At 47.2% G+C, this 27,763-nt stretch overlaps 1 protein-coding gene across 1 annotated transcript in view; it reads right to left on the reverse strand.

Moving 5' to 3' along the window:
- Positions 1-27,763, reverse strand: part of LOC138249285 (vomeronasal type-2 receptor 26-like) — a 58,520-nt gene that overhangs the window by 15,457 nt on the left and 15,300 nt on the right. Inside the window, exons 3-4 of the mRNA XM_069203240.1 lie at positions 7,789-8,007; positions 3,457-3,577 (exon numbers count right to left, since the gene is read on the reverse strand). Coding sequence (XP_069059341.1) covers positions 3,457-3,577; positions 7,789-8,007 — 340 coding nt within the window. The remainder of the gene's footprint in view (positions 1-3,456; positions 3,578-7,788; positions 8,008-27,763) is intronic.

Below are 27,763 nucleotides of genomic sequence, written 5' to 3' on the forward strand. Positions count from 1 at the left end.
ACTCTCCAAATCCAAGTAATTAGAGTGTCTGTCAGGCTGAGCAAGAGTCAGCCTGAGACACTTTATGTTCAGGTTAGGAAGCCAGCCCCTATACATGTGCTACATGTGCAGGCACCTGGCTGTCTGAGCTGAACTTTATTGGGTTGAGGACTTCACAGCTCTTTGAGCGTGACCCTTCAGCCCGCACAGCACCTCGAGGTCTTCTCACTCATGACAAGGTGGCACGTCACAGATAGACTCTGACCAGGGTGCTTTAGTTTTTAGCCCTGAAGTTCCCAGGGCCGAGTATCAATCAGTGACACATCATTACAGAGTGGGTGGGGTCAGCACCTGTCACTGACCTTATGCCACTCTATCAGGAACCTCAAAGTCTTCCCTTCCACCACCTGGGATCACAGCTGCGGCCCAGTAATTGTTTGTTTTGTTTAATGTTTGGTGCGTATGTATGAATGTACTGCACGTATGCTGTGAATGGGTGTACACATGTGCTGGTGAATGATGGGTGTATGGGTGCATGCTTGTGAATGCATGGGTGTGAGTGAGTGTGCATTGTGATGGGTGAATGTGAGTATGTATGTGTGTGTGTGCGTGGGCGCAGCTGCTCAAACGGCCGGCCACCTCTGTGTGAATGTATGGATGTGAGTGTGCATGCAAGCATTTACATGTGTGGGTACGGCCTGCCCACCCCTGCCTGCTCTAATAATCACCTGTCACTGCCTCAGGGCCACTGTCTCCTGCTGAAATGGGAAACTTGCAATCGGTCTGTGTCGGGCAACCTCACTGCAGCATTTTTTACTCACACAATCATTGTAGGACCAGATAGTTCCCCCTGCTGGTCAGAGTGGTCAAGGCACCCACTCGGCCGCTCGTGCTATCTGATTCAGACACAAAAGTCACATAAGTAGCAAGGTCTGACGTCATGATGAAATAATGCATCATTCAATCAAACGCCGAGACTGACAAGCTCCCGGGAGGACAAACACAAGCTCGCTCGTTACCACTGCTGCATAAGGAGTGTGTTATTGTGATCACTAGTCTAGTCGATTCTTCAATAACCTATTCATGCCTTGCACAGGATTGCTGTGCTTCAGCTCCAGGGCCTGCAGAAGTCACGCATTTTCTTTTGACTCCCAATGGATTTATTCAAGTTGTTTGCAGTGAGATGTGGCCTTCTCTCCTGTAGCAAACAACTCATTGGTGTCAATTAATTATACAATTTAATTCTGACTTTATTGATGCCAATAACGATAAAGCTCCCCTAGGAGTAGCCTGTAAGTAAACGAATAACGCAAGTGAATTTATGATTGAAATATAGACTCCCGTCCTTGTAAATATCTTTACATATGTGTACTGTTAGATCAGTACACATCTCATCTAGAATAGCGCCTAGATTACCCACACATCGCATCTAGAATAGCGCCTAGATCACCTACACATCTCATCTACAATAGCGCCTAGATCACCTACACATCTCATCTAGAATAGCGGCTAGATCACCTACACATCTCATCTAGAATAGCGCCTACATCACCTACACATCTCATCTAGAATAGCGCCTACATCACCTACACATCTCATCTAGAATAGTGCATTTCTACATCTTCATCTTCATATTGGGAATTCCAAGATTTCAAAAGGGGCCCGAGGGAAATCTCCGGAGTTGCAGGATCCTGACAATATTGCAGACATGTTTTTTATCAAAACACACCAGCTGCAACCAGAATCCCTGTTCCAGCCAATGCTGCAGTCCGTATGGTGCATTACCAATAATCTTAACATAGACCACTGAGGTATGCTGATGCCTGTAGAAGGTACTGTGGCCAAGTCCCAGGGCACGTAATATAAGGTCAGACACCATTAAATCTATTGATAGATGCAAGCGTGGGGTTCAAAGCAGGACCAGAGATGCTGCATGATGCAGGAAGAAAACAAACATGCTTTGCAGTAACATGCAGCATGTCCTGGTGAATGACCAACTCAGAAGGAAGATTGCATCGGTGAGAGAAAAGCGTTATATCCTGGGAAGCATGTGGCACTTTTCATCTTCTTCCACCAAACACCTAATGATGCTAATTACGACCTGAGTGTCTGACATTTGTCATAGAAGTATGATGCAGAGGTGTGGAACAATGTCCAGAGGGGGTGCTGTCATCAGAGTTACGTCACTGAAGGGGCAGGCTTTCCTACAGGTGCGAGAGATGAGCCACGCCCATTCAGCAGGGGGCGGGTGTGGTACACAGATGGTGCTGACCGCTTTCACCCATAATCTAGGACATCGTAGTGTGATAGCACCCCATTACTTACACACAGCACATTTTACATCCAAAGGGCCACTGAGTTTTGAGGGGCTTACAGTCCTACTGATAAAACCATGGCCCCGATTTATAGTGGCCTAGCGCCATTCCAACGCCACATTTGCATCATTTTTTGGCGCTAATGTGGTGTTGGCAGGGAACATATTTAGAAACTGGTGCAATGCTTGCATTGCGCCACTTTGTAACCCCTTGTGCCACATTATGCCTGTGCCAGGTATAACGTATGCAGGGGGGGGGGCGCTCCAGCACTAGTGGGGCCATAAAAATGGTGCAAAGTAGTCTCTGAGATTCCTTTGCTCCATTTTTATCTGCTCATAGCAGGCGTTAAAAAGAGGCTCTCATTGTGATCAATGGGACTCTGGGTGCTTTGCAGGATTAGCGTCAACATTTTTTACGCTAGTCTTGCAGAGCCCCGGAGTAGCGTAAAAAATTCTGACGCTAGTCCCCCTGAATACCACCATGGTGCGCTGTATTTTAAATACAGGCACACATGGTGGCATTAGCGGGCGCTAAGGGGCCCAAGAAAAGTGGCGCTGCACTAGGTGCCGAGCTACTTTTCATAAATCTGGGCCTACATGTCACACAAATAGTAATGACTGAAAATCCACATTCACAAATATTTGGAATGTGTTCATCACGGAGTAAGGTCTCTTGATTTGTTTTAATCATAAAAAATTCTACATTTCCATCAAAATTAAGAATTACCAAAAAATGCCTAATTTGTACTTAATTGCTGATATATATTCAAAAATGTGTACAGTTCATTTACAGGCATTTAAATCTTGTGTGTTAAAAGGTTGACATCCTATAGACTTCCTTTCACATTTGCTAAACCCCAGCAAGATTGTCACACCACTCACTATACAAAATGGACACAATTTGCTGTCAGAGAAAAAAAAACTCTCCAAAATTAAAAAATAAGCAGTGATTTGACCGAAGACACAGCCTCACATTTGACCTCTATTGTTGTACCCACTGCACATGTGAAAAGATTAAACCATAAAGGCATCCTTGTTTTCTTTCATCTTCTGAACTCCAGCAGGATTATGTTTGGGGTGCTGCAGCACCCCTGCCCCCTCCCTGAGCTCCATCACCATAGTCTCTTTGAGGATGCTTTGAGAACCTCTCCTCCCAGACCTACCATTGGAGGAGATCTCCCCCTGTGAGCAGAGGACACAGTCGAAGCAGCACCTGGGCTCCCCCTCTCTGGCAGCCTTCCTGTGCCCAGGGGGACAGCTCTCGCTGCAGACAGACCGTGGCACCTGGAGGATACACAATGGGCAGCAATGTTAGAGGTACCAGAGAGAAAGAGACACAAAGAGCGCGAACGAGCGGCCGAGGACCTCCTCACAGGTATTTTGAGTTGAGGAGAACAAAAGCTGGCAGTGGAACATTACTTTTCCCCATCGCATATTCATGAAGGACATTTATGTAATGCCGCTTTGGGCTTGGTAGAAGAACGAGGGACTGAGCTAAGTGGAACCCTCCCGCGGTTCCCAGACTGCGTCTTCCTTTTGTGTGTATAACGATACGGCAACAGTATTGTTGTCCATTGTCCATCTCTGTGTGTGTCTGGGAGCCTGGAGTGTCTGTGCCAACAGGGACGGTATTCAAAGAAGTGGAGGAAGCGCTGAGGGTTCACCACAAGGTGGTGGTGAGGCAGACTTCCGTGGGACAGACTTCAGCTGCACTGCCTGGGTCCCTTCATCCTGCTGCAAGCGCTTCATTCCTCTTCTCACCTTGTATTACTACTGTGAGCTCCTGCTCTCGCAATGGTTACCTGCGAGAGAGCGTAACTTATATAATCTATATTAACATGAAATGTTTATGAACTAATGTATAAATAATGCCGCATAGAAAATGTATTAATATGTTTTGCTAAAACGTGCGCTTGAAATGTGCCCACGGGGAGTGGCCAACAATGAATACGGGGACTAATGAAAATGGCTAATGTTGATGAAATATTATATTAAGAGATGGTTTTATACTAATTATTAATGGTTAAGTTTCTAAAGTTTTGCTCATAAATCATTCGGCCTTAGTTAGCATGAGTTGAGGCCTAGCTGCCTGACTACCTGACCATATTAAATGTGTTTTTCTAACGTGCAGTGTGCTGACTTGTTAAAGGGCATGAACACTTGTTGTTCTTCAAACTAGATGCTGAATATAACTGTAGTAGATCCGTTCTCATGAAATTCATTTTGCTAGTAGAAACATTTTAGCTGGATGCAACACTGTAGATTACTCGTAGGTACAAGGTCGCGTGAACCGGTACAGACAATGGAGCCACTGACCGAAGATCGCACTGAATCACAAGAAGATGAAATCATACCGGACATTCTGCCTCTAAAGACGTCAATCATAAGGACCTATAAAATGCATGAGAACTGTTATGGGGTCACAAATTCGATGAGCTAATTTAATCCTTATTGGAGGGAGATAGTGGGGTGCAACCCCTTAGCCAATTAGATTTGAGGGGAATGGACAATGAAAAAGGGATAAAACCCCTTGACACACGGAAATGAGTTAGTTAGGGAGATGCTGATGCGACTTGCCATGATTCAGAAATTCTGTCACTTTGACTAGTGACTTGCTGATTTTACTTAGAACCATCCTTGTCCTTAGATTGCCCATTTACACTTTACCTCCTTATGAGGGAAGTGCCCCTTTTACTTGAGCTGAGTTCCTGACTGATGGCGAATCAACTGATGTCCTGAAGACGAAGACCGAACCTGAGTGGTGACCCAAACTTGGAGGGTAACTATATGACAATGAAATTGTTATTGTCTGTTTGCTTTTCCTTTCTAGGTACCAACTGCTTTTCTTTTGACAGAGACCATAGCTAGATGTTTTCTAAATCGGCGTTACTAAATTGTTTTGCGTGAAGCTTAACATGCCAATGCTAATTCGAGGTTAGTTAAGGGGTTCACTAAACTGACGCAAATAGACAAATGACTGAATCTATGCTTTGCTGAATAGTGTGCTAATGATACTCTGCTAAGGATAACCTATGTTCACGCCTTGCTATATTCTGACGTTCGTGATTCTTGCTTTGATGAAATCTTATCAGAGTTGTCATATTATGACTATGCTAATGTGTTTCTTGGTTTTGAGACTAATACACTTACTGATAGAATTGTAATCAATAGGGAATAAATATCACAAAATCATACTAAACTGGTGTGGTTATTCATGACTGAAAGGTCATGGTGGTTTCTGAGTTTTGTTAAATGTCATTGACTAAGGTGAATTGCATTGTTGTAATAAATATTGATGACATTATTGACGTATTAATTGACATGTTGATTAGCTATCTCGTCCTAAGGAGTCTCCAATCAGGGTCAAAAGATTCATTGGCCTAAAACAAATCCCAAAGTGAGTAAATTGGTTATCAAGGGACGCGTTATCACCTGCATCCCCCCAAATATGCTGTTGTCACAAGATCCACTTGTCATGCCATGCTATCAGAGCCCCCCCACCCTCGTGTTGCTATCCTAGGCGTCCGCCCTTCTCTTTGGGTGCGCAGCACAAGGCAGCGCACGTCATACGTCGCCACCCAGGTCTGCAGCTTTCTCTGATTGCAATCTCTCAGGACTGCCAGGAGAGCAAAACAAATAAAGCCGCATGATCGCTGGTCCAGGGACCGCCCGCGTACGACTCAGTCACGGGTCGCAGCTGCCCAGAGATGGGTCCTCGGTTTAACCGGCACCTAGACCTATCCCCTGGTGCCTCACACTGACACAAGGGCTGTGGCCCCTAGCATCGGGGGCTCTGCCGGGAGGGTCGGCGAGGCCTGGCAGTCTGTCCGTCAGCTACAGATGTTTGTAAAATGGCTGCCCCCTCGGGGGACCTGTGCTCATCCCCCCTACCAAGGCTTTCTTTCTTTAAAACTGGAAGTACCTACATTTTAAAGCAGTAATCCATGCTGTGTTCCTTCACTTTGATACAGTATGCGTGGCTTTGCGCTCTTTTATGTGTTTTGCATGTAGCATATTTTTTAATATAATCTTATTAAAGGAGCACTATTAGGGTATTCGTTCCATGATAAGGCACTGGGCCTATTAGGCTAGACCACTCCAAACCAAAACACGTACATAAAAGACATTGTCGTTTAAGAGGCCAATAGCTCTAATGCTACCAAATACAAGACCGATTGCACTGCGAACGCTTGTTACATTCCTTTGTACATTACCATGGGGAGGCTCCGTTGTTACCGTGGAGATAGGACAGGCCTAACTTTGTATGTGTGGAGTTTCCACAGTCCTAACCTTACTATTAAATTATATTTTGTAAATACTGAAAAAATAGTGAACTTACACAAAAATATAAGTGTACCTTTGTGACTCGGGCCTAAAGTGTTTAGGGCAGAGGGATCATTCACAAAGAGGCAACTATGCCGCTCATCATTTCTCGACCAGGCGCATGAGCGACCATTGCGATCACCGAGCTCCCTCTCCGCTCACTAACTCATCAGGCTTCTGTTTTCGAATAATACGTACATATATTCAGACATCCATACGTACAAACACGAAGACATAAAAATTATATTTCAACTCCTCATCACTGGCACAGTTGTGGCGCAAGCTCACAATGGCATTGCTGGAGGTGAATAAGCAAATTGGGTGTATCCAGTGGCGTAGCGTGGTGGGTGCAGGGGGGGTCGGCCGCACCGGGCGCAACATCTGGGGGGGGGGACTCGAGTGCTAAAATCCACGTGTTAGGGGGCGCAAATTACTTGCCTTGCCCCGGGTGCTGACAACCCACGCTACGCCACTGGGTGTATCCAATTTAAAAGTGTATATTTTAGGGGAAAATGCATATATTGTGACACTAATTGGTAGTACAGTAGTGCCAGCAAAATCAAACAAAAAGAAGTGGACTAGATGAATACCTTAGATGGATTTTCCTTACAAACCTCCACAAATGCACAGAAACTCCATACTCCATTACCAAGTAGTTTCACCAAAAATAACACACCAATTAGTTTTGCTATTGCTTATTTTCTTCTTTTCCCTCATCCTTCTACCTCTCTTGGTTTGTTTTATCTTCCCTTGATATTCTCTCTAGCTCTTATTCTACCCATGACCAATATTTTAGAAATGTCAAACCCTTTTACTTATTTTTGCCTCCAGATGTAGGATTTTCTTTTAGCTAAAAGTCAGCTCTTCCCTTCATCAATTTAATCTTTATTCACATTTAGCTCATCGGAGTTGTGAATTGTGACCTAAACTCAAACTTTCTAGAGGTTAACAGAGATCTGCCAATCTAGTACTAAAATGAAGAGGTCCCCCCACCCCAGTCATGTTACCACATGTCTGAAGGTCTAGTCTACAGCTCTTCAATGTCTCCTAAAGAAATACTCAAGACTTGTAGAGTTGATATATACAACAGTGGTGCATCCCATCTGCACATTGGTCCTGTAAGGATGCATGGGTTACTTAAAATTAACAGTTGAAAGTGATTTCTCTCTCACCTGGGAGCCTCCGCCCCATACGATGGCGCTCATATTGATAGTGACTCTTTCTCCTTGTCTAGGATCGAAGTATCCAACCTTTACCAATCGCAGGTCCTCAGCAGTGTCCATCCGAGCATTGCGGATATCGTAGGCTCCAGGTGCATCCCCATTCACGTCAAAAAATATTCTTTCTCCATTTTTTGTCTGAAATATGTTCCTTCTTACATAATGGAAGACCTGGGGATTTTGAAGACAAACAATAGGTAAACAGGAATAGAAACCTGAGTGCAGAACGATGTGCAAAATAGAGCAAGGCACATATTTATGGGATTATGAGTCACCTTGTTGTACTGCCATGTGTCAAGGGCGCGAATGTGCAATCCTGTCCTTTCCCCCTGCACTGGCACTGGTTTGCAGCCTAGCCCCAATGCAGGCACCCCTGCACCATGGTGCAGGGTTGCCTCCATGGCATGCAGGATTGTTTTTGTGCAGAAAGGGGCACCTTCATGCACAACAAAATCCTGTAAGGCTTTTTCCTCTTTCTATGTGTGTTGCATAATTCAGCACACATAGGAAGAGGAAAGAAGGAGGAGAAAGAGGGAGATTTCCCCTTGTTGCACCTCTCCTGGTGAGGTGTAAGGTTTTAGTGCATCCCCAGGTTTACAAGACTTGTAAATCTGGGTATGTGTCAAAATACAAGGGGTTGCATAGGAACACCCACCACAATGCCAATGGAATGCCTCCCTATGACAGAGTAAGCCAACGCAGCGGTTTGCACTGCCTTGCCTTACTCCATAATTATGAGGCCATTAAAGCCACGCAAACTGGTTTTGCCTGGCCTCATAGATATGATTGAAATGTTTGCGCCCATGTTGCATCACAAAAAGTGATGCAACAGCAGTGGAAGGGGCTTGTAAATATACCCCTAACTTCTTATACCAAATCATGCTTTATCATTGGCAAAGCCCAGGATTTGGAAGCCATATGCAACCTCAGTTACTGTGCTATAACCAGGGAATTAGTTGTCCCTCTGCGGTGCAGTGAGCACATACATACATCAAATGTGCAGCATGGACCTCAATGAGACCGAGGTAGGCCAATTCAAGTCTGGTGTTGCTTGTATTCCAATTCAGAGGTGACCTGGACTGTCCCCAATATAACCAGACCAAAGCTGTTTTGCATATGGCTGGTCTTTGCTTAGAATGCCACAGTGGTTAGGAAACTCTGGGTCTCATTTACAAGGCCTGTGGGCAGGGAGGTGCAGCAAGGGAAAAGGCCTGCTAGTCTTCCTGCTGGGTGAGGGAACACCAAGATCAGCTGCCCTGTGGAGCACCAGCGCCTGTCTTCTTGCCAATACCAGTGAGCCCTGTGAAGAAGAGGAGAGTGTTGGAGGAAGTGAGGTCCGGGAGGAGCCCTGCAAGAGGATTCTCTGAGGAAGGTGAGAGACTGTACACCGATTGGATCATTGCCTGTGTGAAGTTTCGGCTCTGCAAACCCCGGTCTGCCAGGATAAGGCCACTGGAGACTAAGGGGGTCATTCTGACCCTGGCGGTCATCAACCGCCAGGGTCGACGACCACGGAAGCACCGCCAAGAGGCTGGCGATGCTTCCAAGCCCATTCTGACCGCGGCGTTAAAGCCGCGGTCAGAAAAGGGAATCTGGCGGTTTCCCGCCGGATTTCCCCTGCATGGGCTGAATCTCCATGGCGGCGCTGCAAGCAGCGCCGCCATGGAGATTCTGACCCCCTTCCCGCCATCCTGTTCCTGGCGGTAAAACCCGCCAGGAACAGGATGGCGGGAAAGGGTGTTGTGGGGCCCCTGCACTGCCCATGCCACTGGCATGGGCAGTGCAGGGGCCCCCTAACAGGGCCCCATACAGATTTTCACTGTCTGCTTTGCAGACAGTGAAAATCGCGACGGGTGCAACTGCACCCGTCGCACCCCAGCAACTCCGCCGGCTCCATTCGGAGCCGGCTTCATCATTGCTGAGTCTTTCCTACTGGGCCGGCGGGCCAGGGTCAGAATGACCCTCTAAGTCATGAAAAAAGCCCTGTGTGGGACTGGACAAACCCATACTGCTGTGCTGCAGTGATGCTAGATGGGGCCACTGATAAAGTTACTACTGCTGAATTGGTGAGATTCGTATCCATCTTGGCATGGTCATTTGCATCAAGATAGTCTGCACCCACGCTGTCCAATACAACCCTGTATGCTAGAAAAAGCTGCCTGCACCAACATGCCAAAGGACTGGGGTAGGTACCCAAAGAAGAGACTGAGGCTACGTTCAGTGGATTGGCTCCACACTGCAAGGAAATGCGATCTGACTGACCACTGAGGATTGCCAAGGATGTTTTGGATTACATCACATCCTCACTGCACTTTAGTTGGGATGTGGAGAGAGGATAGTCTCCCCCCACCTTTGTAAAGCTGACTTACAGATTCTTTGTGAGCTGCTCTGACAACTGTGAAGGATTTTGGCAGTGGCACTCAAGAGAGAGACCCTGCGCCACCAGGTGCTCCTGTGTGAGCCACAAGCAACCTGACTTCTCCAAACCAAGCAGGACTTGCGGATACTCACACAGAAGGCACCCGCAACATCTCTGAACTCTTCCATGGTACGTGAGCGGGTAAGACGTGAACTGGGCCAGTGGGAGCCCTGGAGACTCACTGATAACAGTGTTGTGGGTATCTTAGACACTTTTGTCTAAATCCTGAATAGTCTAAGGGAAACACTTGAGAATGGCCTAATAGTTTGCATTCTCTTGAGTCAGCCAGTGAATGGGGAATAACCCCAAATATGTTACAGGAAGGAGGGTGAGGCAGAGATTTGCTTCACAACTACTACGGCCATGACCTCAAAGGGGCTTGTGTTGTTACTTCTGAATGTTGTATACTCTGAATATGTGGAGTTAGAAATAAAATGCTTAGGGGCATAGTTACAAGCCCCATGCGCCTCTTTGAGTCACATTAGCATATATTTTTTTACACTAATGTGACATTAAGGAGGCATTTTCGCTGAGCCATGTTTACAAAGTGGCGCAATGCAAGAATTTCTCCTCTTTGTAACCCCTTGCGCCACATTATGCCTGCACCATCCATAATATATGCAACAAGGTCCTGCCCTGTTAGCAGGCTCAGAATAATGACACAGTGAAATCTACAAGGTTTCACTGTGCCATTTTTAGCATTATTTTTAATGCCTGTCCTAGGTGGGCCTTAAAGTAACACTTGCATTGTATTCAATGGGACTCCATTGACTTTGGTGGATTAGCGCTGTCATTTTTGGCACTAATCCCTCAAAGCGACACAATAGCATCCCTTTTTTGATGCTATTGGCCTAACGTGTGCCATGGTGGGCTATACTGTAAATACGGCACACATGGGCTCGCATTACGACCCTGGTGGTAGGTGATAAAGTGGCAGTAATACCGCCAACAGGCTGGCGGTAAGTACCGCCAAATTATGACCATGGTGGTGATAACTCCCATAGACAGTAAATGTACCACACCAACCACCACCACGGAAACAACAGCCACCACGGAGGTAGCAGTCAACAGCCAGGTGGAAGACAAAGTACCGGCCACCATATTTTGACCCTGCAAACTGCCACCTTTTCTGGGGCAGTACCAACGCCAACAAAAGCCTGGCGGAAACAGAGCTCAGAAGTGAAAGAACTAACCATTGGAGACACGGGGAAAAACCATGCTGCCATGGAACCCGACCTGCATGCTTTCCCGATGATCTTCTACGTCATGCTCCACCTGGAACACCACCACCGACAAAGACGACGACGGTGGGAACAGCCAGCTAGCACACAAGGGAGGGTGGGAGGAAAACGAGAGTGACACACACATGCACCGCACGCACCCAACACACACACACCATACACACAACCAGCTGCACAAGAAAAACAATTTGTCCCTGAAAAATGGCAGAATATTGCAAGGACAACAGGAATTACTAAAGTGATTGTAATCAGATCAACATCAAAATTAATAATTCGATTTGTCAATGAAACAGATATGTACACTTGTACACAAAGGGACACTGCCCAGTCCAAAGGTCATGAGGATGTGAACAGAACATTAGTGATCCGTCAGTACTTCCAATGACACACAGGTGAGACAGTCCAACTTCATATTTCTATGACTATTGTATTCTGTGTGGCAATGGCATGCTGGCATTATCCACTTGTTTCCCCTACTTACTGTCACCTATGGATTATTATTTTACGGATGTTGGTGATATGACAACAATGTTGTGATGTGATCACAACAGCCAGCAACAGGTCATTCATTCTATGCTCTCACTATGTACAGTTCATTTGCAATATATGTAGCTGTTTCAATCAATACAAATTTGCAATACATGAAATATTAGCAGTCGAGTTTTGTCCAAGGGTGTTTATTGTAGGGCTAAACATTTGAGGGGAAAGTGCAATGGAATGGGGTGATGATGGAGGAAAGTCCAGGGTATTGTTCCAGTCTGTTTGTAGCACAGGTACAGTGTCCAGGGGGACATAGGAAGGGGAGCACTGGCAGTTCAAGGTGGACAAGGTGACTGAGTGGGACACAAGGGGGACAAGTGTCTCTGGCTTCTGTCTGGTTTGCAGGTAACATTTGGGAGGTGGTTCACTTTCTGCAGGGGGAGGGATGCTGGTGGCCTTTGGGTCCTGTGGCGGGGCCTCTTGGCCACTAGTGGCAGCAGAAGTGAAGGGCTGTTCAGTTGACTGGCTAGTGGTAGGGGCCCGCTGGTGTGTTGTTGCCTCCCTCATGATGCTGGCCATGTCTGCCAGCACCTCTGCTACAGAGATCAGGGTTGTGTTAATGGTCTGCAAGTCCTCCCTGATCCCGTGATACTGTCCCTCCTGCAGCAGCCTGTTCTCCTGCACGTTGTCAAGGATCTGGCCTATCGTGGCCTGGGAATGTTGATAGGCTTTCAAGATCTCGGAGAGTGCCTCCTTGAGAGTCAGTTCCCTGCTCCTGTCCTCCCCCTGGTGCACAGCAGTCCTCCCAGTGTTCCTGTTGGCCTGTGCCTCTGTCCCCTGAACGATGTGCCCACTGCCACTAACCCCAGGTCCCTGATTGTCTTGTGAGCGAGGTGTGGGCTGGGGTCCCTGTACAGATGGGCACACTGCTGATTGATGTGTCCACGGGACAGAGGTGTGTGTACTCTGAGCAGGTGATGTGGTGCTGGTTCCTGATGGGGGAGGCTCTGTGGTGGTCTGTGAGTGGGCTTGTGTAACCAACTGTCCAGTGGTCCCTGATGGGCCAGGAAGGTCCTCCAGATCCTTAAGTCCAGAGTTACTGTCATCACTGGGGGCCTCTTCTGTTGGGGGACTGGATAGTGGTGGCACATCCTCTCCACTGACATTGGCTGGGGTACCTGTGGGGATGTAAATTGTGTATTATGCTTCAAGTGTATGACATTTGTACTTCCCTGGCTTCACCTCTGTGGTTGGTGTTACCCTGCCAGCTTTTGCTTGTGTATGGTGATGTATTGTGGGATTGTTAGTTTCCCTATGGTGCGCATGCTTTGGTGATGGGTGTCCATGCAGGTCTGGGAGGAGTGTCCATGCTTTCGTATTGCATGTAGGGCTTGGCATTGTGGCTAGTCATATGTGTAGGTGCAGTGTGTGGGTTGGTGTGGAGTGATGGGAGTGAGTGTGAGTGGATGTGATGGCATGCAGGTATGGGGGGTGATAATTAGTAAATGTTGAATTACCAGTGTCCAGTCCTCCGGCTACTCCACGAGTCCCTCAGGATGGAGTATTGCCAGTACATGCTCCTCCCATGCTGTGGGCTATGGAGGGGGAGGTGGAGGTCCACCGCCAGTCCTCTGTATGGCGAGCTGGTGTACTGCTACTATGGAACGTACCTTCACCCATATGTCGTTCCACCTCTTCCTGATCTTGTCCCTTGTTCTTGGGAGTTGTCCCATGGCACTGACCCTGTCCTCGATTCTCCACCATAGCTCCATTTTCCTTGCTATAGATATTTGCTGTACCTGTGTTCCAAACAGCTGTGGCTCTACCCTGACAATTTCCTCCACCATGACCCTTACCCCTCCTCAGTGAAACAGGGGTGCTTTTGTGGTGCCATTGGTGTTGTGTGATGTGTGTTGGTGAGGGTGTGTTGGGTAATGTGGTGAGGTATGTGAGGGATATATAGGTGTACGTGGTGTGTCTCTCTAGTTGTCTCTGTGCCGTTTGTGTCAATCTCCTGGCAGTAACTGTTGTTTGTAAAGGGTTGTGGATATTGTGGGTGTGTGTTTTATAGTGCTGTGGATGTGTGTGTGGGGTGTGTGTATGAATGTCAGGAGTGTATTTTTCATTTTGGACAACGTAGTGTTGTTTTGTATGTGGGTGCCTGTGAGAAGGTAGCCTCTTTCTAGCCTTGTTACCCCCACTTTTGGCCTGTTTGTGAGTGTATGTCAGGGTGTTTGTCACTGTTTTCACTGTCTCACTGGGATCCTGATAGCCAGGCCTCAGTGCTCATAGTGAAAACACTATGTTTTCAGTATGTTTGTTATGTGTCACTGGGATCCTGCTGGTCAGGACCCCAGTGCTCATAAGTTTGTGGCCTATATGTATGTGGCACTGGGACCCTGTCACACAGGGCCCCAGTGCTCATAGGTGTGCATGTATATGTTCCCTGTGTGGTGCCTAACTGTCTCACTGAGGCTCTGCTAACCAGAACCTCAGTGGTTATGCTCTCTCATTACTTCCAAATTGTCACTGACAGGCTAGTGACCATTTTTACCAATTTACATTGGCTTACTGGAACACCCTTATAATTCCCTAGTATATGGTACTGAGGTACCCAGGGTATTGGGGTTCCAGGAGATCCCTATGGGCTGCGGCATTCTTTTGCCACCCATAGGGAGCTCTGACAATTCTTACACAGGCCTGCCACTGCAGCCTGAGTGAAATAACGTCCACGTTATTTCACAGCCATTTTACACTGCACTTAAGTAACTTATAAGTCACCTATATGTCTAACCTTTACCTGGTAAAGGTTAGGTGCAAAGTTACTTAGTGTGAGGGCACCCTGGCACTAGCCAAGGTGCCCCCACATTGTTCAGAGCCAATTCACTGAACGTTGTGAGTGCGGGGACACCATTACACGCGTGCACTACATATAGGTCACTACCTATATGTAGCTTCACCATGGTAACTCCGAATATGGCCATGTAACATGTCTATGATCATGGAATTGCCCCCTCTATGCCATCCTGGCATTGTTGGTACAATTCCATGATCCCAGTGGTCTGTAGCACAGACCCTGGTACTGCCAGACTGCCCTTCCTGGGGTTTCACTGCAGCTGCTGCTGCTGCCAACCCCTCAGACAGGCAGCTGCCCTCCTGGGGTCCAGCCAGGCCTGGCCCAGGATGGCAGAACAAAGAACTTCCTCTGAGAGAGGGTGTGACACCCTCTCCCTTTGGAAAATGGTGTGAAGGCAGGGGAGGAGTAGCCTCCCCCAGCCTCTGGAAATGCTTTGTTGGGCACAGATGTGCCCAATTCTGCATAAGCCAGTCTACACCGGTTCAGGGACCCCTTAGCCCCTGCTCTGGCGCGAAACTGGACAAAGGAAAGGGGAGTGACCACTCCCCTGACCTGCACCTCCCCTGGGAGGTGTCCAGAGCTCCTCCAGTGTGCTCCAGACCTCTGCCATCTTGGAAACAGAGGTGCTGCTGGCACACTGGACTGCTCTGAGTGGCCAGTGCCACCAGGTGACGTCAGAGACTCCTGCTGATAGGCTCCTTCAGGTGTTAGTAGCCTTTCCTCTCTCCTAGGTAGCCAAACCCTCTTTTCTGGCTATTTAGGGTCTCTGTCTCTGGGGAAACTTGAGATAACGAATGCATGAGCTCAGCCGAGTTCCTCTGCATCTCTCTCTTCACCTTCTGATAAGGAAACGACCGCTGACCGCGCTGGAAGCCTGCAAACCTGCAACATAGTAGCAAAGACGACTACTGCAACTCTGTAACGCTGATCCTGCCGCCTTCTCGACTGTTTTCCTGCTTGTGCATGCTGTGGGGGTAGCCTGCCTCCTCTCTGCACCAGAAGCTCCGAAGAAATCTCCCGTGGGTCGACGGAATCTTCCCCCTGCAACCGCAGGCACCAAAAAGCTGCATCACCGGTCCCTTGGGTCTCCTCTCAGCACGACGAGCGAGGTCCCTCGAATCCAGCGACTCTGTCCAAGTGACCCCCACAGTCCAGTGACTCTTCAACCCAAGTTTGGTGGAGGTAAGTCCTTGCCTCACCTCGCTGGGCTGCATTGCTGGGAACCGCGACTTTGCAGCTACTCCGGCCCCTGTGCACTTCCGGCAAAAATCCTTTGTGCACAGCCAAGCCTGGGTCCACGGCACTCTAACCTGCATTGCACGACTTTCTAAGTTGGTCTCCGGCGACGTGGGACTCCTTTGTGCAACTTCGGCGAGCACCAATCCATGCATCCTCATAGTGCCTGTTTCTGGCACTTCTCCGGGTGCTACCTGCTTCAGTGAGGGCTCTTTGTCTTGCTCGACGTCCCTTCTCTCTGCAGGTCCAATTTGCGACCTTCTGGTCCCTCCTGGGCCCCAGCAGCGTCCAAAAACGCCAAATGCACGATTTGCGTGTAGCAAGGCTTGTTGGCGTCCTTCTGGCGGCAAAACACTTCTGCACGACTCTCCAAGGCGAGAGGGATCCGTCCACCAAAGGGAAAGTCTCTAGCCTTTTTCGTTCCTGCAGAAACCTCAGCTTCTTCTGTCCAGTCGAAGCTTCTTTGCACCCGCAGCTGGCATTTCCTGGGCATCTGCCCATCTCCGACTTGCTTGTGACTTTTGGACTTGGTCCCCTTGTTCCACAGGTACCCTAGATTGGAAATCCACAGTTGTTGCATTGCTGGTTTGTGTCTTTCCTGCATTATTCCTCTAACACGACTCTTTTGTCCTTAGGGGAACTTTGGTGCACTTTGCACTCACTTTTCAGGGTCTTGGGGAGGGTTATTTTGCTAACTCTCACTATTGTCTAATAGTCCCAGCGACCCTCTACAAGGTCACATAGGTTTGGGGTCCATTCGTGGTTCGCATTCCACTTTTGGAGTATATGGTTTGTGTTGCCCCTATCCCTATGTTTCCCCATTGCATCCTATTGTAACTATACATTGTTTGCACTGTTTTCTAAGACTATACTGCATATTTTTGCTATTGTGTATATATATCTTGTGTATATTTCCTATCCTCTCACTGAGGGTACACTCTAAGATACTTTGGCATATTGTCATAAAAATAAAGTACCTTTATTTTTAGTATAACTGTGTATTGTGTTTTCTTATGATATTGTGCATATGACACTAAGTGTTACTGTAGTAGCTTCACACGTCTCCTAGTTCAGCCTGAGCTGCTCTGCTAAGCTACCATTATCTATCAGCCTAAGCTGCTAGACACCCTATACACTAATAAGGGATAACTGGGCCTGGTGCAAGGTGCAAGTACCCCTTGGTACTCACTACAAGCCAGTCCAGCCTCCTACATTGGTTGTGCAGTGGTGGGATAAGTGCTTGAGACTACTTACCACTCTTGTCATTGTACTTTTCATAAGAGAAAAATATACAAAACAAGGTCAGTGTATATACACATAGCCAAAAAGTTTTGCATTTCCTCTTTTCACTCTTTTCTAAGTGCTGAAAAGTACTTCTAAAACTTTCAAAAAAGTTCTTAAAAGTTTAAAAGGTTTTTTCTGTCTTTCCAAAAAGTTCTGAAAACTTTTTTCTCTTTTTCTATCACTTTAACTCTCTCTAAAAAATGTCTGGCACAGGAAAAAATGTTGAACTGTCCAAACTTGCATATGATCACCTTAGCTGGAAAGGAGCAAGGAGTCTCTGCATAGAGAGAGGTTTGAGTGTAGGGAAGAATCCTTCCTTAGAACTGTTAATTAATATGCTTAGAGTACAGGATAAGGCCATAAGTGCCCAATCTGTAGAAAAAGTAGCTAATGGTTCTCAATCTGATCCAGGGACTCCCCCAGGAAAAGGATCAGGAAAGAAACTTCTCAGCCTGCCCATTACTAGACAGTCTAGCATAGTTGGTACAGAGGTTGAATCACACCATACTGATTGTGTGCTCTCACATTATACTGGTAGCCAAGCTGTTAGGGTGCCCTCTGTAAGGGACAGGTCTCCTTCTGTTCATTCCCATCATACCTCTGTATCTAGAAATGTCCCTCCCACCCACCCTGATGACAGATTGTTAGAAAGGGAGCTCAATAGATTGAGAGTGGAACAAACCAGACTGAAGCTCAAGAAGCAACAGCTGGATTTGGATAGACAGTCTTTAGAATTAGAGAAGGAAAGACAGAAGTTGGGTTTAGATACCCATGGTGGCAGCAGCAGTATTCCCCATAGTCATCCTGCAAAAGAGCATGATTCCAGGAATCTGCACAAGATAGTTCCCCCTTATAAGGAGGGGGATGACATTAACAAGTGGTTTGCTGCACTTGAGAGGGCCTGTGCTGTACAGGATGTCCCTCAAAAGCAGTGGGCTGCTATCCTATGGCTATCATTTAGTGGAAAGGGTAGGGATAGACTCCTTACTGTGAAAGAAAATGATGCCAATAATTTTACAGTTCTTAAGAATGCACTCCTGGATGGTTATGGCTTAACCACTGAACAATACAGGATAAAGTTCAGAGAGACCAAAAAGGAGTCTTCACAAGACTGGGTTGATTTCATTGACCATTCAGTGAAGGCCTTGGAGGGGTGGTTACATGGCAGTAAAGTTACTGATTATGAAAGCCTGTATAACACAATCCTGAGAGAGCATATACTTAATAATTGTGTGTCTGATTTGTTGCACCAGTACCTGGTAGACTCTGATCTGACCTCTCCCCAAGAATTGGGAAAGAAGGCAGACAAATGGGTCAGAACAAGGGTGAACAGAAAAGTTCATACAGGGGGTGACAAAGATGGCAATAAGAAGAAAGATGGTGAAAAATCTCAAGATAAGCATGGGGATAAGGGTAAAACCAAAGATCACACTTCAAATCTTAAACACTCTTCAGAGGGTGGGGATAAAACAAATTCTTCCTCTTCTTCCCAACCTGCACACATTAAAAAGCCTTGGTGCTTTGTGTGTAAAAATAGAGGCCATAGGCCAGGGGATAAGTCCTGTCCAGGTAAACCCCCTGAGCCTACCACCACTAATACATCAAGCTCTAGTGCCCCTAGCAGTAGTGGTACTAGTGGTGGGACTGCTGGCAACAGTCAAGCAAAGGGTGTAGTTGGGTTCACTTATGGGTCCATAGTGGAAACTGATGTAATCAGTCCCAAGACAGTTTCTGTCACACCTAGTGGCATTGGCCTTGCCACACTGGCTGCTTGTCCCCTTACAATGGATAAGTACAGGCAGACAGTTTCAATAAATGGTGTTGAGGCCTTGGCCTACAGGGACACAGGTGCCAGTTTCACTTTGGTGACTGAAAACCTAGTGCCTCCTGAACAACACATCATTGGACAACAGTATAAGATTATTGATGTCCATAACTCCACTAAGTTTCTTCCCTTAGCTATAATTCAGTTTAGTTGGGGTGGAGTTACTGGCCCTAAGCAGGTGGTGGTATCACCTAGCTTACCTGTAGACTGTCTCTTAGGTAATGACCTAGAGGCCTCAGGTTGGGCTGATGTAGAGTTTTATGCCCATGCAGCCATGCTGGGCATCCCTGAGGAATTGTTCCCTCTCATTTCAAGTGAAATGAAAAAGCAAAGGAGAGAAGGCCTGAAAACTCAGGATCCCTCTCCATCAACAGGTAAAAAGGGTATCACAGTATCCCCTAACCACCCTACCATTCAGGATACCATTCCTGTGGTGGGAGAAACCTCTCCTGGGGTGGCACCTGTTCCAAGGGAATCATCAGCTGGCATAGCTGGACTCCCTGAGGTAGAAGTACATCTCTGTGGGATAACTAACATTGGTGACAAAAAGAGCACCATTTTAGTTAACATGGAGCATCCCTCCAACCCTCCCAGAGAAACTTTAGTGCAGAAACCCTGTACTGCCTCACAACACTTAGGACAGCATCCCTGCCCTAGTGTGGAGCTCATAGGACAGCATCCCTGCCCTGCTCCAACTCAAGAGAAACAGCATCCCTGTTCTCTCTTCCAGCCAAATGGACAACGTTTTTGCCCAGCTATTGCTTTTCTGAGACAGCATCCCTGTCTGGCATTTCCATCACTACAAATAGGTTCACTGGACAATTCCCACTGCTCTAAACTAAAACTTACTGATAGAAACTCTGAAAATACATCTTCACATTGTTGCTTAGCTAAAAAACTTCAAACAGGGTGGTTTACATCCCCACAGGGAAGTAACCATATAGTGGATGATAAAGGGAGTAACCAGTCTATTGCAGAGCTACTCTCTACTTATCACCACTTAGACAATAAAGTCTCAACTGGCCAAGGTTAGCCTTATTGTCCTTCGTTTGGGGGGGGGGTTGTGTGAGAAGGTAGCCTCTTTCTAGCCTTGTTACCCCCACTTTTGGCCTGTTTGTGAGTGTATGTCAGGGTGTTTGTCACTGTTTTCACTGTCTCACTGGGATCCTGATAGCCAGGCCTCAGTGCTCATAGTGAAAACACTATGTTTTCAGTATGTTTGTTATGTGTCACTGGGATCCTGCTGGTCAGGACCCCAGTGCTCATAAGTTTGTGGCCTATATGTATGTGGCACTGGGACCCTGTCACACAGGGCCCCAGTGCTCATAGGTGTGCATGTATATGTTCCCTGTGTGGTGCCTAACTGTCTCACTGAGGCTCTGCTAACCAGAACCTCAGTGGTTATGCTCTCTCATTACTTCCAAATTGTCACTGACAGGCTAGTGACCATTTTTACCAATTTACATTGGCTTACTGGAACACCCTTATAATTCCCTAGTATATGGTACTGAGGTACCCAGGGTATTGGGGTTCCAGGAGATCCCTATGGGCTGCAGCATTCTTTTGCCACCCATAGGGAGCTCTGACAATTCTTACACAGGCCTGCCACTGCAGCCTGAGTGAAATAACGTCCACGTTATTTCACAGCCATTTTACACTGCACTTAAGTAACTTATAAGTCACCTATATGTCTAACCTTTACCTGGTAAAGGTTAGGTGCAAAGTTACTTAGTGTGAGGGCACCCTGGCACTAGCCAAGGTGCCCCCACATTGTTCAGAGCCAATTCACTGAACTTTGTGAGTGCGGGGACACCATTACACGCGTGCACTACATATAGGTCACTACCTATATGTAGCTTCACCATGGTAACTCCGAATATGGCCATGTAACATGTCTATGATCATGGAATTGCCCCCTCTATGCCATCCTGGCATTGTTGGTACAATTCCATGATCCCAGTGGTCTGTAGCACAGACCCTGGTACTGCCAGACTGCCCTTCCTGGGGTTTCACTGCAGCTGCTGCTGCTGCCAACCCCTCAGACAGGCAGCTGCCCTCCTGGGGTCCAGCCAGGCCTGGCCCAGGATGGCAGAACAAAGAACTTCCTCTGAGAGAGGGTGTGACACCCTCTCCCTTTGGAAAATGGTGTGAAGGCAGGGGAGGAGTAGCCTCCCCCAGCCTCTGGAAATGCTTTGTTGGGCACAGATGTGCCCAATTCTGCATAAGCCAGTCTACACCGGTTCAGGGACCCCTTAGCCCCTGCTCTGGCGCGAAACTGGACAAAGGAAAGGGGAGTGACCACTCCCCTGACCTGCATCTCCCAGAGGAGGTGCCCAGAGCTCCTCCAGTGTGCTCCAGACCTCTGCCATCTTGGAAACAGAGGTGCTGCTGGCACACTGGACTGCTCTGAGTGGCCAGTGCCACCAGGTGACGTCAGAGACTCCTGCTGATAGGCTCCTTCAGGTGTTAGTAGCCTTTCCTCTCTCCTAGGTAGCCAAACCCTCTTTTCTGGCTATTTAGGGTCTCTGTCTCTGGGGAAACTTGAGATAACGAATGCATGAGCTCAGCCGAGTTCCTCTGCATCTCTCTCTTCACCTTCTGATAAGGAAACGACCGCTGACCGCGCTGGAAGCCTGCAAACCTGCAACATAGTAGCAAAGACGACTACTGCAACTCTGTAACGCTGATCCTGCCGCCTTCTCGACTGTTTTCCTGCTTGTGCATGCTGTGGGGGTAGCCTGCCTCCTCTCTGCACCAGAAGCTCCGAAGAAATCTCCCGTGGGTCGACGGAATCTTCCCCCTGCAACCGCAGGCACCAAAAAGCTGCATCACTGGTCCCTTGGGTCTCCTCTCAGCACGACGAGCGAGGTCCCTCGAATCCAGCGACTCTGTCCAAGTGACCCCCACAGTCCAGTGACTCTTCAGCCCAAGTTTGGTGGAGGTAAGTCCTTGCCTCACCTCGCTGGGCTGCATTGCTGGGAACCGCGACTTTGCAGCTACTTCGGCCCCTGTGCACTTCCGGTGGAAATCCTTTGTGCACAGCCAAGCCTGGGTCCACGGCACTCTAACCTGCATTGCACGACTTTCTAAGTTGGTCTCCGGCGACGTGGGACTCCTTTGTGCAACTTCGGCGAGCACCGTTCCACGCATCCTCGTAGTGCCTGTTTCTGGCACTTCTCCAGGTGCTACCTGCTTTAGTGAGGGCTCTTTGTCTTGCTCGACGTCCCTTCTCTCTGCAGGTCCAATTTGCGACCTCCTGGTTCCTCCTGGGCCCCAGCAGCGTCCAAAAACGCCAAACGCACGATTTGCGTGTAGCAAGGCTTGTTGGCGTCCTTCCGGCGGGAAAACACTTCTGCACGACTCTCCAAGGCGAGGCAGATCCGTCCACCAAAGAGGAAGTCTCTAGCTCTTTTCGTTCCTGCAGAAACCTCAGCTTCTTCTGTCCAGTCGAAGCTTCTTTGCACCCGCAGCTGGCATTTCCTGGGCATCTGCCCATCTCCGACTTGCTTGTGACTTTTGGACTTGGTCCCCTTGTTCCACAGGTACCCTAGATTGAAAATCCACAGTTGTTGCATTGCTGGTTTGTGTCTTTTCTGCATTATTCCTCTAACACGACTCTTTTGTCCTTAGGGGAACTTTGGTGCACTTTGCACTCACTTTTCAGGGTCTTGGGGAGGGTTATTTTGCTAACTCTCACTATTGTCCAATAGTCCCAGCGACCCTCTACAAGGTCACATAGGTTTGGGGTCCATTCGTGGTTCGCATTCCACTTTTGGAGTATATGGTTTGTGTTGCCCCTATCCCTATGTTTCCCCATTGCATCCTATTGTAACTATACATTGTTTGCACTGTTTTCTAAGACTATACTGCATATTTTTGCTATTGTGTATATATATCTTGTGTATATTTCCTATCCTCTCACTGAGGGTACACTCTAAGATACTTTGGCATATTGTCATAAAAATAAAGTACCTTTATTTTTAGTATAACTGTGTATTGTGTTTTCTTATGATATTGTGCATATGACACTAAGTGGTACTGTAGTAGCTTCACACGTCTCCTAGTTCAGCCTGAGCTGCTCTGCTAGGCTACCATTATCTATCAGCCTAAGCTGCTAGACACCCTATACACTAATAAGGGATAACTGGGCCTGGTGCAAGGTGCAAGTACCCCTTGGTACTCACTACAAGCCAGTCCAGCCTCCTACAGTGCCTATTCTGAGTGCGGCGGTATGTATCGCCAATGGTTTACTGCCGTTGAATGTCCGCTGTGGTGATTCGTGGATAATAATGTGATGGGTGTTGTTTTGTTGGTGTAAAGGTATGGTTTTTGGCATCACCAGTTTTGCACGGACCTTTGGTCTGGCGGATTTGTGAATGTGGCTGAATTCTGTCGGATTGGTATGTGTGTGTCATAAAAGGTGAACATATATCCGCCATTGTGGCGGTAAGTTGGCAGCCGTCAGCGTTACGGTAAGAGGTATTTACCACCAGTGTCATAATGAGAGCCATGGTGTTGTTAGGAGGGTGCAATGGGGTGCAAGAAAAGTGGTGTATCCTTATGTTCGCTGGCCTATATCTACACTCCACCCCCCTCCCACTGAGGGAGCCTTGACTGCTCAACCGCAGCTACAACTGAGAGTCAAGTTTAGAAAGAATACTTTCCCAGTTGCTCAGGATCCATAGTATGGTGTGCCTAGGGACAGCAGGAGTGTTAGGCCTGGCATCCTTGGTATGGTTTACCCTGTCTTTGTGACTCCACCTCCTGTCTTTTTGACTATGCGCTGGATTTCTTTTTTGCTGGCTTTTGTTACTCTGGGCACGTTACCACTGCTGACCAGTTCTAAAGTGCAAGTGCTCCATGTGTAAATGGTGATTATGATTGGTTATCCATGATTGGCATGTTTGATTTACTAGTAAGTCCCTAGTATTGTGCACCATGTGTGGCCAAGGCCTGTAAATCAAATGCTACTAGTGGGCCTGCAGAACTGATTGTGCCACCCACATGAGTGGCCCTGTAAACATGTCTCAGACCTACCATAGTAGTGTCTGTGTATGCAGTTTTAAACTGCCATCCATCTGGCAAGTGCACCCACTTGCCTGGGCCAAATCTTCCCTTTTAGTACATGTAAAGCATGTAGGTAGGCCCTAGGTAGCCCCACAGGCGGGGCGCGTGTATTTAAAAGGTAGGACACGTACTGGTGTGTTTTACATGTCCCGAAAGTGAAATGCTGCCATATGTGGGAACAAAGTTAAGAAGGGCCTAGAGTCACCTAGCACCACAATTTATGCTAATGTGGCGTTAGGTTAGCAAAAGCGCAGGGCAAAATTCATGAGATTGCACTGCACCATTTTCTTGTCATTTTTAACACTTGCTCAGTGCAGGCATTAAATAGAGTCACACCATTGTTTATAATGGGCCTCTATGTACTTTGCCGGATTACCACCAACCTTTTTGGTGGTAATCCTGCAAAGGTCCACAATAGCATCATAAATTAGGACTGTATTGAGCCTAACGTGTGTCATGGTGCTCCATATCCTTAATACGGAATACACGGTGGCGTTAGGGGTGCACAATGGGGTTCGTGCAAAGTGGTGCTTCATGTAATGAAGCGCCACTTCTCTAATATCTGGGCCTTGGTTTTCACTATTGCAAGGCCTACCTCTCCCATAGGTTAATATGGTGATTACCTTTAAATATCTTTTAAAATAATTTCCCAATGGGAGCAGATAGTGATTTGGAATTTGGTGTCTCTGAACTTACATTTTAAAAATACATATTTTGGTAAAGTTGGTTTGATATTGTAAGTTTGAAAATGCCACTTTTAGAAAGTGGGCATTTTGTTGTTTAACCATTCTGTTCTTCTCCCTGGCTGCTGAATGCACGTCCGAATCACACTGACAGTTGGACTGTTTCTGAATTCACTCTAGACAATGACACAATGTAGCCTGCATATCCTGATGGGTCTTCCTGGGCTATAGTGGAGGGAAGAGCAACACTTTCACCTGAAAAGGGCTGTGCCTGTCCTTGCACAATACAGCCTCCTTACCCCTGGGGTATGTCAGGGGCCAGAACAGGGAGAGGCAGGGCACTACAAAGACTTTCCTTTGAAGCTTGCCTACTTCAAAGGGAGAATTGAGTATAAGTATTGGACTGCTCACTTCCACTACTTCAGAACACTTCTGGATCAAGAGGAACCTCTGCCAAGGAGAAGAGTTGAAGAGCTGTGAGGAGTAATACTGACCCTATGCTGTGTGTGCTGTGCCGGTTTGGCCTGCAGTTGCTGCTTCTGCTTTGGAGAGGACAAACAAAGACTGAACTCTGCTGTGTATCCTGCTTCTGACATTTCTCCAAGGGCTTGCATTGAGCTTGTCTCCTGTTAGGAAGTCTCAGGGACTTAACCTACCAGCCCCTGTGTTCTATTGCTGAGCACCCTGGCTCACCAGGTTGTGCCCACTCCAGTTCCTGGACCTTGGGAGTGAAAGCTGGCCTAAAAACCAGGCACACCAACTCTGGACGACTCCAAAACCTGTGCCGCTGCCTGACTCCGCATGGCTGCCTGCACCTAAGGCTGTGGTCTCCGCTGAAGTGTGATGACCATGACTGATGCTGGCGCAGCACCGCTGAAGTCCTGTGACATGGTGAGTCCCGAGTGATGTCACGACATCCGTGCACCCGAATCTGCCGTGGCACCTGTGGCCCTTTGGCAAGACTTCAACCTTGAGAGATCGCTCCATCTCATTTTGACTTGCCAGATTAATTGACCCACTGGGTTGTAAGGAACCAACACCTTCCACCAACACATCACTTCCCCTGCAACGATAAGGAACTGATGTCTCACCTCTGCTGCTCTGCAGTAAGGAACTGATGCTTCTTCTCCCCAGTGACAGTAAGGAACTGACGCTGCCTGGATCAAGCAACGCCTCACCTCCCCGACTCTGTGCACCGGCTTGTTTCCTCATTTACCAAAGGTACTGTACCTGGGATCCGTGCAACTCTGTGTCCAGCGCTGCACTCTCTTGTGAGTGGCGTCAGACTGTTGGGAACGAATCGGTCAACAAAGTTGTGATAGCCCCAGTTAGAGCTATTGTGTTTTTAAGGCCCATATTTATACTTTTTTTGCATCATTTTTTTACACAAAAGCAGTGCAAACGTACAAAATACAATTGTATTTTGTAAGTTTGCGCAGATTTTGCGTCACAAAAAGACACAAATGCAGCACAAAAAAAGTAAAAATATGGGCCTAAGTATTTTTATTGGGATTTAATATTTTAAAATTCATATCTTTGCCTGTGTATGTTGGATTTTTGTTGTTTTGTACTTGTGTTACTAAGATAGATAGTTGCTATTTTTCACAACTGGTGTGGTATCCATTTGTGGTGTTTTCACTGTGTTACTCTGTGTGGTTACAAATACTTAACAAATTGCCTCTGAGATAAGGCTGACTCCTCGTGCCAATCTACCAAGGGGGTGGGCAGGGGTTATCTTAGGTGTGTTACTCCCTTACCCTGACTAGTGTGAGTGTCCCTACTTCAACAGGGTGTAAACTGAATGCCAACTACAGACCCCATTTTTAACAAAGAGTAAAAGGCCTCAACCACTATGGTTGGGCCTAGTAAGCATGGCGTGCCCCGAGGCCCTCTGAAAGGGATCCTGATACAAGGATACACACAGTATGCTAGGACCTCCCACCATTATGCCAAGTCTAGGAGTATTCACATGTACTACTGCTACACCTGTCCCTATTTCATAACTTAATTCCATGGCTACTCAAATTATGCCAGGAATTGCCACCATTATGCTCCGCCTAACAGTAAAGGGTGCGCACTAAATGATGGCACCAATTGCCATGGATAACCAAAAGAGGCCAGGATTTGCCAACATTATGAAGGGACCAGGAATATACTTGGGGTGTGTTCCATCATACTAAGCATGCCCACATTAGGCCAGAATAATTAATATTATGCCGAAGTCATTGTTTTACCAATTGGTGAGCAACACAACATCATGTCAGAGATGGCCTTAATTAGCCAAGAAATACAATCATGTTTGGGTGGGAACCATCATGTCATTAATTGCTCCAATGGGTACACAATCCACACCCTTATCCCTGGCCCAGAGTTTTGCTAAAGAATGGGCACTACCATGTCATGGGTGGCCTTAACAGGCCACAAAGTACCACATATATACCAGCCACAGCAGGGGTGGGCACCTCCATACTCTGGATAGTTTCAGTAGATTAAAAATGATCTCCCAAATGCCATGCTCAGAATTTGGCCAGTGAGTGAGCACCAAGACATAATGATTGTAGATTTTCCAAATATGCCAAGAATTACCACCAACATACAGGCACACACACAAACATGTCTGCACATAAACATGTAGGCACACATATACACTGACATAAACAAGCACACACCATACAGTCAGAAATCCACTAACATGCACATTGGCCATTCAAGGTCTATTTTTACTTACCTTCCCTGGCTGCCTCTGCATATCCTACTCTGGCTGCTTCTCTTCTCCATCAGTCATTAGTTCAGATGCTTTCTGAGATTTATATGCCAAATATATTCCTGTAGTGT

This window comes from Pleurodeles waltl, chromosome 8 (genome assembly GCF_031143425.1).
Source record: "Pleurodeles waltl isolate 20211129_DDA chromosome 8, aPleWal1.hap1.20221129, whole genome shotgun sequence".
Taxonomy (NCBI): domain Eukaryota; kingdom Metazoa; phylum Chordata; class Amphibia; order Caudata; family Salamandridae; genus Pleurodeles; species Pleurodeles waltl.